The sequence below is a fragment of the Entelurus aequoreus genome, linkage group LG01, assembly GCF_033978785.1.
Source record: "Entelurus aequoreus isolate RoL-2023_Sb linkage group LG01, RoL_Eaeq_v1.1, whole genome shotgun sequence".
Taxonomy (NCBI): domain Eukaryota; kingdom Metazoa; phylum Chordata; class Actinopteri; order Syngnathiformes; family Syngnathidae; genus Entelurus; species Entelurus aequoreus.
In genome coordinates this window covers 86,113,361-86,127,797 of record NC_084731.1, presented here as the reverse complement: position 1 = coordinate 86,127,797, position 14,437 = coordinate 86,113,361, and the positions used below count along the sequence as shown (strand labels likewise).

Genomic DNA, 14,437 nt, shown 5'->3' with positions numbered 1-14,437 from the left:
CAATTTTTCTCTATGCATTACATAATTTCAAAAAACTACTATAGACTTTGTGAAACAGTTTTTTTAATTAAGCATTTTTGAACAGGAGGCTTTTTGTAATAAAAGATTAGCCTGAAAATTTATCGTATTCAGTTTAAGGATGTGACCAAACAATATTATAAAAAAATTCTATCAAAAATTGCTTTGTAAAAAACTGTTTCCAGGAGCTTCATATTGAAATCTGAGAAATTAATTCCTACAATAAAACAACATTACATAATTTCCAACTATTCAGTATAGAGCTTATGAAACAGTTTCTACAAAAATAATTTTTAGAATTCATGCTTGATAATTAATTTTGGTTTCTTGCTCAAAATGAACCAGGTTTAAATTTCCAGGCTAATTTAATGAATAATTAATTAGAAATGTTACCAAATGCCAGGTAAAATATGCATAAATGGACAGTAAGAGGTCTAGCCTTGTATATTATATCCAAATTAGGGACTGATAATATTATAAGGTATGTCATATTATCTGTTTCAGGTAAAACACTCTCAACGGATGAATGATCCTCCCCTCAGACCTTGGGTAGCAATAGCGAAAGATGGTCAGACTCTGTGCTGCCACTGTACCTGCATGGCTGGATTGGGTGAAACATGTTCACATTCATCCGAGAACTGCAGCATCAAAGCATTCCACATGAAATGTCTTGGCATAAAACAAGTCCCACAACGATGGTTTTGCCCTAACTGTAAGAAGTTGGAAGTAAAACAGAAAAAGTTGCTTCTGTAAGATTCTTTCCTGGTATTTATTACAGAAAAAATATGGATGCAACATCATTACTGAAATGGTACAATTGGGTCGGATACATTTGTAAGTGCGCATGACACTTGTACAATTGTATCTAATGTTGTGAAACCACTGCCATCAGATGACAATAAAGAGATGGGTATGATATTTTCCATCATGGTATACTTTTGTCTTGCGAGTCCAAAAACTCTCTCTACATGGATACGGACAGCAGCTAATTCTCTGGTGCCCTCAACATCTAGTGGATTAAGCTGCCTTCTTTTCGAATCTCAGCGTGCACCACATCTTCACCAGCGGGTAGTTGATCATTTTCACAAGGGACAGACTGGGAAATATTGACAAGTGCTGCTGCTGCTGCCAATGCCCTCTCGCGGTCTCTCTTACGCTGCTTGAGATTTTGTCTTCTCTCAAAGATCTTCATTGAACATTTGAGTTTTCGTTTGTGAGGTGACTGGGTATGCTCAAATATACTTGGCACATAGTCTGGGGATAGTAGATCTTCGCTTTTTGCACCTGAAACAATTAAACAATCACATTATTCATAATGACTGCCATAAATAATTAAGCACGTTGTTAATGGGGATTTCATAACTTGACATATTAAAAAAACTGAATAGAGTGAAATCATTCAGATACCTGTTTAAGTTGCTACCGTTTTTATTTTTTTCTTATTTTTTTCATGATGCCTCATCTGATTGGCTTGAAAACTTTTCCAATAAAAATGTTAACCTTTTGCCAATGGCTTGAAAACTTTACCAATGTAGATTTTACCTTGTGCCAAATGAAGTAACAAAAAGCCTCTTGTTCAAAGATGCTTCATTAGAAAAAAATTGTTTCACAAGGACCATCATAATTTTTTTTGAAATGTCCTAATGCATTCACTCATGATAATTAATTGTTCAATTCCAATATGAAGCTCAACATTTACATTGATAAAGTTTTCAAGCCAATCAGATGAGGCATCATGAAAAAATAAAAACGGTACCTAGGGGGGGGGGGGGGGGGGGGGGTGAACTGAAGAAATCATTCCTTTCCCTGCCTTGCTGCTCTTGCTGCCTTTCTAAAAATGCACCCAGCATTTTCAACAATCATATTTGTATCATCCCATATTGTATTATTTCACATTTTGTGAAACAAATCAGGGGTGAATAGTTTGTTTACATACCTGATATGAAGTGTTCATTGCATATCCTTGTGTACATCGTAGGTTTCCATCGTTCACGACAAATCGCCGCGATCCGAAGCTAAGATTTGGTTTATCGCCTCATCTATTGCTACATCCAACAGCACAGCAGGTTTCTGGCATTTCCAAGCTCAAATAGCAGCAGATCAAACAAGAAAGCGTGTGTGAGTCGTTGACAGGTGTTGTGCCTGAAAACGCACCCCTGCCATTGAATGCACCCCCTGACGCGGGAGCGCGCTTACGTCACTCGCTTACGTCACTCGTCTCGAAAAGTATATCTAAACTCGGCTGTAATCACCGAAGTGGCTGAAATCGCCTCTTTTAAATCGCCTCTTTCGGCATAAAAAAAAGTACATAAAGTGAAATAATCCAAGTTTTCTTTACTTTTGGATGGATTAAAAATTGTGAGCCTTTAATGATTTCGCCGTCATTCAAGTGGCTGAAATCGCCTCTTTCGGCATAAAAGAGTACATAAAGTGAACTAATCCACGTATTCTTTACTTGTGGATGGATTAAAAATTGTGAGCCTTTAATGATTTCGCCGTCATTAGATCAGATAAGGCGAAAACAATAACCAATTAATATTGGAATATTTGCTGTCCCGAAAATGTAGTATTAATTGTCTACCTTGAAGAAGTGGAGTTAGGGTGGGGGTGCATTTTCAGGCAGGACGTTCAGGCCTGCTGCCTGAAAATGCACCCCCACCCTAACTCCGCTTCTGGTGGTCCAATTTTCACATGGTTTTCACTGTACATTGAGGGGGCTATGATGAGTCACCAGGGTGAGTGCCAAGTCTCTATGACCTTCCTAGCCAGAGATAGATAGGGGGTGCATTTTCAGGCAGCAGGCCTGAACGTCCTGCCTGAAAATGCACCCCCACCCTAACTCCACTTCTGGTGGTCCAATTTTCACATGGTTTTCACTGTGCACTGAGGGGACTATGATGAGTCACCAGGGTGAGTGCCAAGTCTCTATGACCTTCCTAACCAGAGATAGATAGGGGGTGCATTTTACAGCAGCTGTGGAAAATGCACCCCCATCATAACTCCACCTCTGGTACTTCGGGTACTTAACGTTATTTGTGAATGTTCAATTTGAAACTTCTTAAAACCAAATCAATCATTCATTTATTTATTCATCCATCCACCCATGAGCTTCTTAAAGTTAAAGAAAATGTCATATTTTTTAAAATACGAGTATTGGATCACGACAACACGTCGAATGAAGCAGCAAACATTCGTTCTCCTTGATGTCTCTAAAAAAGTACATAGTGAGGTTTACTTTGGTGTATATATTCTTTACAGTAAGCTGTCAAGGTAGACAATTAATACTACATTTTCGGGACAGCAAATATTCCAATATTAATTGGTTATTGTTTTCGCCTTATCTGATCTAATGACGGCGAAATCATTAAAGGCTCACAATTTTTTGGCACTCACCCTGGTGACTCATCATAGCCCCCTCAATGTACAGTGAAAACCATGTGAAAATTGGACCACCAGAAGTGGAGTTAGGGTGGGGGTGCATTCTCAGGCAGCAGGCCTGAACGTCCTGCCTGAAAATGCACCCCCACCCTAACTCCACTTCTTCAAGGTAGACAATTAATACTACATTTTCGGGACAGCAAATATTCCAATATTAATTGGTTATTGTTATCGCCTTATCTGATCTAATGACGGCGAAATCATTAAAGGCTCACAATTTTTAATCCATCCACAAGTAAAGAATACGTGGATTATTTCACTTTATGTATTTTTTTTATGCTGAAAGAGGCGATTTCAGCCACTTGAATGACGGCGAAATCATTAAAGGCTCACAATTTTTAATCCATCCAAAAGTAAAGAAAACTTGGATTATTTCACTTTATGTACTTTTTTTTATGCTGAAAGAGGCGATTTAAAAGAGGCGATTTCAGCCACTACGGTGATTACAGCCGAGTGTAGATATACTTTTCGAGACGAGTGACGTAAGCGCGCTCCCGCGTCAGGGGGTGCATGCTATGGCAGGGGTGCGTTTTCAGGCACAACACCGGCAGTGAACTGGTGACCGGCAAGATGGCCGCCAAGCTAATGTCACGTGGCTGATGACGTCAGTTGCAAAGCCTCTATATGTCATTTTAATGAACATTCGTGTGGGGAGTTGTGTCTCCATTTCGCCACCAGGGGGCAATGCCACCTCAGTGAGTTAGTAAAAAAGGTAAATGGTCTTCAATGAGGTTGCTGTCAGTCAGACTGCAGCGAGGGAAGACAACAGGTGCTGATATCTGCCTCGTCATTTCTTTGTTCCTTACAGGTTAGTCACGTATCAAAACTAAACATCATTGATTTAATGTGTTCATTATAAAGTGCAAGCAGCTATTGGTGGAGAGTTTGATGAGCAGGACATTCAATTTGTGTACTTTTGAGGTCCCTAAACGTGACACAATCCCTACTGCTACACGATCTAGCTTAATTGCTACGTTGTCGGTTAAGCTCAGTGAAAGTAGTGTGATTAGTCTAAGAGGCTCAAACTTCATTTACTTATGGCTCCCTGTACATGATAAAAGTATGTTATGTGTCAAAATGTTTTCAATGATATCTTTATATTTTTAAGTACTCGCTCACTGACATGTTGGGATTTCCTATTCAATTGCATTGAATGACCATGTACTTCATTAACAGTTTAGCTAAAATGACAAACACAAATGTAACTGTTAAGATTAGAGATGTCCGATAACGGCATTTTTGCCGATATCCGATATTTTGATATTGTCCAACTCTTAATTACCGATTCCGATATCAACCGATACTGATATATACAGTTGTGGAATTAACACATTATTATGCCTAATTTTGTTGTGATGCCCCACTGGATGCATTAAACAAAGTAACAAGGTTTTCCAAAATAAAAGAACAACTTCAACTCAAGTTATGGAAAAAAGTGCCAACATGGCACTGCCATATTTATTATTGAAGTCACAAAATGCACTCTTTTTTTTAACATGCCTCAAAACAGCAGCTTGGAATTTGGGACATGCTCTCCCTGAGATAAACCTAATACCCACTACAACTATGGGAAATACTATACTTTGACTTTCACAAAGTGCATTTTTTTTTTTTTTTTTTTTTTAAACATGCCTCAAAACAACAGCTACAAAAACAATGAAGGCACACAGCTTCAGTCCAGAGTATACTAGAGTAATAAAGTAAACAATAACATAGTCCTCCTTTAGTAGACTGCCTGGCATACTGTATAACAGGAAATTATAAACTGGGCTCAATCTGCCCTGCTCTAACGCAGTGGTCCCCAACCACCGGGCCACGGCCCGGTACCGGTCCGTAGATCGATTGGTACCGGATCGCACAATAAATAAATATTTTTAAATTGTTTTTATTGTATTAAATCAACATAAAAAACACAAGATACATTTACCATTAGTGCACCAACCCAAAAAACCTCCCTCCCCCATTTACACTCATTCACACTCATTCGCACAAAAGGGTTGTTTCTTTCTGTTATTAATATTTCTGGTTCCTACATTATATATCAATATAGATCAATACAGTCTGCAGGGATACAGTCCGTAAGCACACATGATTGTATTTTTTAATGACAAAAAAATATATATATATATATATATTTTTTTTTTTTTTTAAATTCCCCCCCGCCCCTGGTCCGTTGGACACATTTTCAAGCGTTGACCGGTCCGCAGTTACAAAAATGTTAAGGAACACTGCTCTAACGTATTTGTATGAGTAACACAAATGTGCTGCAAGCTGGTGGTGAGTGCTTGAAGCGGCCTACCAGTCAGCCAGAGCTTCTGTAATGCTGCGTTGAGACAGGGCACCTCTGTTCACTGCAAGCTGCTTTCTGTGTTTGCTTTTCATCCATCTTCCGCTTGTATGCATCTTGTATCTCTTTATGATTCTTGAAGAGGTGGGAGATCAAATTGCTTGTATTAAAGGAAGACGTCTTGGTTCCTCCTCGCATAACCAACTTTTTGCAGTCATTGCAAATTGCCAGTTTTTTATCTGTCAGACACACTTTCAAATAATCCCAAACCATAGACATGGTGTCGTTAGTCAGTCACCGAGCGATCTCGCTTGTTAGCCACGGCTACAGCACCGGCAACAACACGCTCTTGTTGTTGTTATGCTACGCTCGCGGCGGTTTGATGAGGCCATCAAGCGTCGCCAGTAAACCTCTCATGCTGCAGTCGTCAACTCCTGTGTTGTGTGTGAGAGAGGAGAGGGGAGGGGCTGCTGACTGGAAGACGCAACTGCTCTACTCCTCCCTACGTCCGTGTTTTACCGGATATGTACCGCTCCGTACAGCTGCGTTTTAAAAAGTAATTAATTTTACTTTTAGAAACCGATACCGATAATTTCCGATATTACATTTTAAAGCATTTATCGGTCGATAATATCGGCCGGCCGATATTATTGGACATCTCTAGTTAAGATAAAAGTATATTTCAGTGTCGGTGCTAGGAATTTTCAAAATGGGGTCCAAGGGACCCCATCAAGTCATAAAAATGGGGTCCCACAGTACATTTTTGGGGTCCCACTTTTTTGTAACCGTTTTGAAAACAGATGATAAATGTATGCATTATCCTGTTATATCTCACATTCTATATTGTGTTTTGGAAAAAGGTTGTCATAAACATTACATAATTCATTAAAAAAAAAAAAATACAAAAGAAAACACATTTTTATGCATCTGTAAGTTTATTCAGTTTCTTCATTCCTTCATGAATCTAAACTTTACCGCTGCCGGTATTTTTTCTATATTTGTATTTAATAAGTTGTAGGTGTATTTATTTCAGTGTAAAAGGTTTTTTGCTTCGGTCATGAAATGATGATAATGGTGTGCCAGGGTATACATGCATTATTTATTTAACGCTTAAATCTCTACAGTCTACATCAACGTCAGATCTATCTGTCAATTCTACGTTTGTTTGTTTGTTTGTTTTCTGCCCTTTTTGTCAAAGAAAACTGTTCTTATTAATGGCAAACACACAAAATATGCAAAATCTTCCACTATAAATATTTTTCAAAGTGGAATATTTGATGTGAAGTAATCGGAGCCTGGGTCAATAATTCATTAAAACATTTTTTTATTTTGATTCAATATTATGTTTTGAGCAATGACAGTTTTAAAGAAAAAAACAGCTTTGTATTATTAGTCAACATTGCATCTTTTTCTAAATTACATTTCACCTTAGTGTTTACCATGAAGACTTTCTTTTGACAGCCCCTCGCGGTAAAGTTGTCATAGTACATATTTGTGATTGATAAAACTTTCAGATCAAAATTTACGACCAATAAAAACGCAATAAACGTGGACGGATATTTGATCCGGCAAATATAAACAAAACACCGGCGGAAAGCGATAATCGATCAAATTTAAAAAAAACAAGCAAACCGGGCAGTAAAAAAATGATAATAATCCGCATCCGGGGGACGCCCGGGCTTCTGGAATTGCGCGTCCTTTCTGATTTCAATGCGTAAAAAGACACAAAAACTGCGTTAACGCCAACACTGTATTTACTTCTAGCGTTAAGGTTGAACATTAAAGTAGTCATTTTGGCTAATATTATTGCATATGGATATCAGATGTATGGACTTAAAGGTGAATGTTGAGTAGGTGATTTGATTTATGTGGGCTATGACCTGATTTAGAATGTCAAAATGAGTGAATGTAAAACAAACAAAGCAAGAAACATTTCTTTTGACAATAAATTAAGTCAGACTGCAGTGAGAGAAGACAACTGATGCTGCGATCTGCTTCATCATTTCTTTGGTCGCGACAGAACTACACACACATAATCTGTTTACGGGCCTGTTACACTTCCCAAACGAAAAACAGATAGCTCAACAACAGTGTACACTATAAATCATATTTATTCCACTGTAGCATACGGATGACATGATACAAAAAAAAGCAAATAGCAAAACATTGCATGACAAATTGGACCACCCACTGATGTAAAAAATAAAAAAAGAATTGGCACGATAGGATTTAAAGCTGGTGAGAAAACACTCTGACCAATTGTATACACACATCTATATACATTTTCTTTTCTTTTTTTTTTTTAAATTTTCAACAAAAACATACATTCTGTATATCATAATACTGAGAGAAGCAAAGCACATTTGCGGAACATTTCACAAAATATAAACCTTGATTGGTTTGTGCGGAGATATAACTAAAAGCTACAGCACGCTTATTTCCTCCTGAAGCCTTTAATGTGTCCTGGTATTCTTATTTAAGTGTTATTCAGTGATTATTGTTTGAATATTGTTTTGAAGTGGCACGTTTGTTATGTTTAGTATTTTGTTTATAGTCCTACACATTATTCCCTACATTTGAGTTCCGTATGTGCTCATGTTTCCCTATACCCTAATAGGGGACGGACTGTAGTTAAAAGAGAGCGCTAGGAGAACGAGTTGTTGTTGAGCTTGAACAAGAAGGAGTCAAGCCCGTCTTGCTTTGGTGGCGTTTTTAACAAGGAATGCAACAAATACATTTATCCTAACAACTCAACTGTAACCCGCCGTCAATTAACAGCCTTCTGGACTGGTAAGGGACAAATATTACAGTTATTCTCACTTACATGTACATCTCGGGAGTGGTACCTGTTTGTTTTTTTTAAAAGAAGGCAGCAGCAAAATAATCTGGCAGTGGGTGGCGCCAGATCCTAACCACAATGCTTGGTTGTCTTTCTTGTACATTAGTCCTTCAAAAAAATAAAAAATACGCCATCATTTAAAAATGTGTTAATATTTGCCAGCAAATATCCACCTGACTAAATCTTTGGAGAAGGGTTGGCTGTTTTGGTTTTCAAATAGAAGTGCTGTTTAAGTCATATGTTTCATTTCATGCTGAAACACCTTTTTAATTAAACCTTGTCAGTTAAGTATTATCGTGTTTTTCAACCTTTTTTGAGCCAAGGTATATTTTTTCATTGAAAAAATCCCAAGGCACACCACCAGCAGACAATGTTAAAAATGAAACTCAGTAGCTAGAATTGACAATATAAAGTCGTTCTCATCAAATACCTGACTCAATTGTTCGATATGAATTTAAACTATAACCATCCATGCATCACTAATTACTAATAACATGGTTACTCTGCCGATCTCTAGACAGCACAGGCACTCAACAACGGCACAATATTTACGGATTATAATCATTGGTTTGCGAAAAAAAACAAATTTACAATGCTTAGAAGACCTGATGTTGCCATCATTACTGATGAAAAGCGGTCCAGACCAATTAGGTGAATTTGCATAATTTCCCACGGCACACCAGACAATATGTCACGGCACACTACAGTGGTTGAAAAACAATTAACTATTAAACCGAATAAATAAGAGTTTACCATCCTATAGTACAATTTCATATCATTTTTGATATACAGTATTTGTAAAGGGTTATGGAGGAAAGACGCTGCATATATTTTAGCTGTGGATATAATTGCTAATTTCTTACAGAAAGAATATTAGGTGAAACACAAAGTTTTCAAATTAGGGTCTGCCTGGTTTTAACAAATACTTTTTAAAATGTCAGTATTAAACAATATAACCATTGTTTTTCTTTTATCACCGAGTGTATTTTTTACTAACGTACGCCAGGAGCTGAAAATGGATACTTTCTGAAATGCTATGCAAACATTCTTGGCCTAAATGTGACCCTTTCTCTCAACATGCACCACATGAAACCAAAGACGATCCTGAAGTTTAAAAAACAACAACACATATTTGGCACGTCTTATAGTGCAGCGGGTGTCATACTTACAGCTGAGTGCTTTTATATTACGATTACATTCAACACTGAGTCTTACAAAGACTAACATTTACATTAAAAGCTTGAAGGATGACAGACTTTAGGTAGATCTGGCTGATAAAATATTTGATCAGTTTGAAGAGCTGCACTCCTTTAGTGGTGCGTACCAAAAGTCTGCATTTAGCAGCGACTAAAGCCAAGGACTTACTGTAGTCCTCAGTTGCCTTTTTACTAACTTGACAGGCATATTTCCTATTGTTCGCCCCGAAGGCAGAACGGAATTAGAATGTTCTGTAAAGTTGTGGGGATTTTTGAGGTATTTTCCGGTGGGTATTTTTCCTAAACCGGCATGTGGGGCAGAAACAATATCCGAACATAGAAAAGTGAGTGGTGGCTCATGGATGTTCATAGAAGGCAGCAGCTGAACATGTAAACAACAATGCCATGGCGTGAACATGCTGGTAGATCCAGATATGGACGGGAAGGAAATATGATTGTCACGCGTGGATCGAATCTGGCACGAAGCAGGACTTGATGATGTCACACCAGCGTTTCGGGCAATGTGTCCGCGTTGTCTGAAGATAGCAGCTGCCAGATTTGCCAGCGGTCCCTCTGCCAGTCCTGCCACTCGGGGCTGTGCGGCATCATCGTCCCCTCCGAGTTTTTCTGCTCCGCACTCGGCTTTCTGTATTGCAGAGGGTGCTGCTGAGGCGCCGCCAACTGGGGTGAACTCTGACATGCGGCCAGTCGGTGATGAGCGTTATAAGGGGGAGGGCAACGAAGGGCAGAGCCGATCTCGTTAGCGTTCGCCCTGACTTTAGCCCCATGACCGTACTGGACCAGCTCCGTTCGGCTCACGTGCAACATTGCCGATGCAGGGTTGGCAGTAAGCTCCTGGTGCGGCCGCCTTGCGTTCACATGAGGGCTCCTGCAAATGCGTGTCACCGGCGGGTGGGGCCTGCACTCGGCAACGCAAGGCGCTGTTCTCGTAGTTTGTGCCATTGGCGGGTGTCTGCTGTCGCCATCAAGTCCATCCTGTGAGCTGCGGGAGCTTCCTTCTGACACGTTGCCATGGGATCCTAGTAACAAAACATCTGCAATGTCAGTGAAGTCAAATATTGTCACGTAAATGTAGTTCAAAGTTAGTGTAACTTCAATATACACAGCTCAAAAAGTTATAGTCGGATTTTTATCTACTTTACCGAAAATTTACAAAATAGGATAAAGTAAAAGTAATGACATTTTGGGGCTGATCCAGATCATTTTACAATGTTATCCTACGTTTATGTTAGGAGTTTCAACTTGTGTGTGTGTGTGGATGCTAGCCAGCCTCCACCCACAGAGACAAAGACAGTGGATGACTGAAACCAGGCTTGACTCTATTTATTTCATTACACTGAAGATAGCTTATAAAATCATAAGTAGAATTTCGTCTTCGATTCAGGAAAAGTCAGAAGTGGGAAAAGTGGTTACATTTTGGGGCTGCTCCGGATAACCATCTGGATTCAGGACCTTTTTATGATTTGGGAGATAAGACCTGGCAGAGATTTGCACTCTGTAAGTGCTTTTTTAGTTTTAAGGGGCCCTCTAATGCGAACAACTTTGGCACTTATTTCATAGTTCTTGACCTTAAAATGGATGTTTACAGGGAATAGTCTCCACAAAATAGACACAATAGAGATTTTAGACTTGTTTTCTAACAAGTTTCAGTACATTTTGGAACACCCACTTTTAGCTCCAAAACATGGGCGGGCCATCAGCGTCACCTACAGAAGAATGGAGGCCGTTTCGTATTGTGTAGTTTGTGTTTTGGTAGCATCGTCATCTAGAATAATGTTATATTTCTGTCCAAAAAAAATATAAGGAATTAGCAAAAATGTCTGCCAGATGCATTGTTGCAGGTTGTAGCAAGACGACCTCAAGAAGTAGTCAGCCTGAATACATTTCCAAATGATGGCAATATGAGGAAAGTATGGACCTCCCCAGTCAAATTGACTTGCGCAAAAGGTTTGTGCAAGTAGTTTGGAGGGATTTTTTTTTTTCCAAAAGACTCAAACCAACTGCTATCCCAAAAATCAGGAGCAACCTTGAGGGGAGAGAGACTGAGTTAAAACCTGTAGAAAGACAGAGAAAGCAGGGCAGAACCGGTGCTCAAAAACAAGAAAAAAAAAAGAAGTAAGCATCTAGTATTCTATTTGCGTCCTCTTCAACTGATGTTTTGCTCAAAAAACTTGAGGAAATGCTAAAAGAGCATGAGTAAACAGGCTGTGGTGTTTATGGAAGAAAAGAAAAGTCCGGAAACTGCAAATATTTCACATTTATTTTTTGCTCTTAATATTGACTATATCAGTTTTGATGTAATCATGGGCTAGGACGACAAAAACATGCAATTAAGTGAAGATAATATTTTATACATACTGGCCAACCTTGAGACTTCCGATTCCGGGAGGTGGGGAGTGGGGGGTGGGGGTGTTGTTGGGGGATGGGGGCGTGGTTAAGAGGGGAGGAGTATATTTACAGCTAGAATTCACCAACTCGAGTATTTCATATATGTATATATATATATATATATATATATATATATATATATATATATATATATATATATACATATATATATATATATATATATATATATATATACATATATATATATATATTTATTTATTTTATTATACATATGAATAAAATAAATACTTGAATTTCAGTGTTCCGGAGGCTATCCAGTAGATGGCAGTATTGTCCTGTTTAAGAGTGTCACAACATTGCTGTTTACGGCAGACAAACTGCTTTACGGTAGACGAAAACGTGACTGCTTTTGTTGTGTGTTGTTACCGCGCTGGGAGGACGTTAATGAAACTGCCTAACAATAAACCCACATAAGAAACCAAGAACTCGCCCTCGATCATTCTACAGTTATAACGTGATTGGGCAGGCACGCTGTTTATATTGTGGGAAAGCGGACGTGAAAACAGACTGTCACCGCTGTCCCCACTCAGGTCCGCATTGAGCTGGAGGGGGCGTGGCCTCCAGCTCCGGCTGAATTCCGGGAGTTTATCGGGAGAAAATTTCTTCCGGGAGGTTATCGGGAGAGGCGCTGAATTCCGGGGGTCTCCCGGTAAAACCGGGAGGGTTGGCAAGTATGATTTTATATGCCTTTTTATCTACACTGTCTATGCAGGGAAATGAGCTCCAGTTCTGTAGATGATGTCACACCAAGACGGAGAGACATAGCGAGTCTGGCTTTGGAAAGGGGACGTTCCAAATACAGTTAGTTATCTAACGATTATTCAAAAACTAATTGATATTATGGGAAATGACTGCCAGATTCATTTTCAGGAGCATACAAATACATAAAGAGAAAGTGTTAGGTCAATTTTGGTCATCTGGACACAACGGGTCCTTCAAACTGTTTCTAGGTTCACAGAAAACAAATGTTTTTTTAACAAGTCTGGTCTGGCTTGTCTCTTTTGCATGATGTAACAGTGTATGCCTTTCATTTCAATTAGTCCTTTTTTTTTTGTCCCCCAGAGGGGAAATGTTCTTTTCATTCTGCTCCTTTTTTACCCATTAATGAGCCAATATTATCATATTGCTATAGCAGAACTAAGGCAAACACGTTGCAAACACATTGCAAACACGTTGCTTCGTCTGTTTGGGTTTGTTTGTCTATCTGTGGGTGTGTGTCTACAACGATTGTTTTTCACTCACACAGCATGTACAAGCACCAAGGTTTTAAGGCCATTATTGTTTAAACCTGCCCACCTGTGTTTGTTTGGTCTTGGAGTGTTGGTTTCAGAGTCGTGTGCCATGTTCCCCAAATGTTAGCATGCTCCTCCGATATACTGTCTAAAAGAAGCAAAGAAGAGACAAGGTCCAATGATGGACATGGCTACCCCAGCATTGAAAGCAAGTTAAACTTTGGTGCAGGCTTGTTACGATACCAGAATTGCAGTAGTCGATACTGATACCTGTTAATTTCAACGGGTTTTGACACTTATTTGATACTACGATTAAAAAAAAACTGAACCCTAGTACTTTTAAATTCTCTACTTTATTTAAAACTGTTTCAAAGTGTCCAGTATTTAAGATCACTTTGCTTCAACATATTTTTGCACATAATTTAAATCACTGTATCAGCTGCCAAGAGGTAACTGTACATTAAAAAAAGAACAATAGCCTCCCAGTATATCAAATATTTGTTTATATTCATATACTGTATATATTATTAGTATAATTTGTTTCCTTTACGTTATGCCTTTTTGGTCAATGTTTCTTGTTTTTTTTTTTTGTTCATTTTCTACAATGTGCCACATGTCCATAAAAATGCTGCTTTCCACAAATGGCCCCAGGCCACATTTTGAACACCACTGGTTTACATATAGAGGTGCCAAACAATGGAAATGTCTCCAAGCTGTGTATTTTTAACATCTACAGAAGTGATAAAAGGTTTGATAGCAACTTTGTGTAGGTTTTCTGCTGTGGTAAAGCACACTCCCTGGGCTTGTGGTGGCAGATCTACGCTCTCACTCGCACGGCAAAGATTTAGCATTTCAAGACCGTATAAATACACACTCCACTTTGTCACTTCCTTCTCTCGTTTCACTTTTAATACCTACATCGATGAATTAGCAAACTGGATCTCTTTTGGTACGTCTTTCTCTGGCAAAGGAAGTGTGTATTAGGTATGTTGTGAAG

General features: G+C 38.8%; 1 protein-coding gene across 1 annotated transcript in view; it reads right to left on the bottom strand.

Annotated features, from left to right (window-relative positions):
* Window positions 1–7,836: 7,836 nt before the first annotated feature.
* The window catches only part of LOC133649473 (rho GTPase-activating protein 6-like), a 43,783-nt gene continuing 37,182 nt past the window's right edge, over window positions 7,837–14,437 (bottom strand). Inside the window, exons 13-15 of the mRNA XM_062046097.1 lie at window positions 13,505–13,588; window positions 9,013–10,818; window positions 7,837–8,975 (exon numbers count right to left, since the gene is read on the bottom strand). Of these exons, the coding sequence (XP_061902081.1) occupies window positions 10,280–10,818; window positions 13,505–13,588 (623 nt within the window). The 3' untranslated portion in view covers window positions 7,837–8,975; window positions 9,013–10,279. The remainder of the gene's footprint in view (window positions 8,976–9,012; window positions 10,819–13,504; window positions 13,589–14,437) is intronic.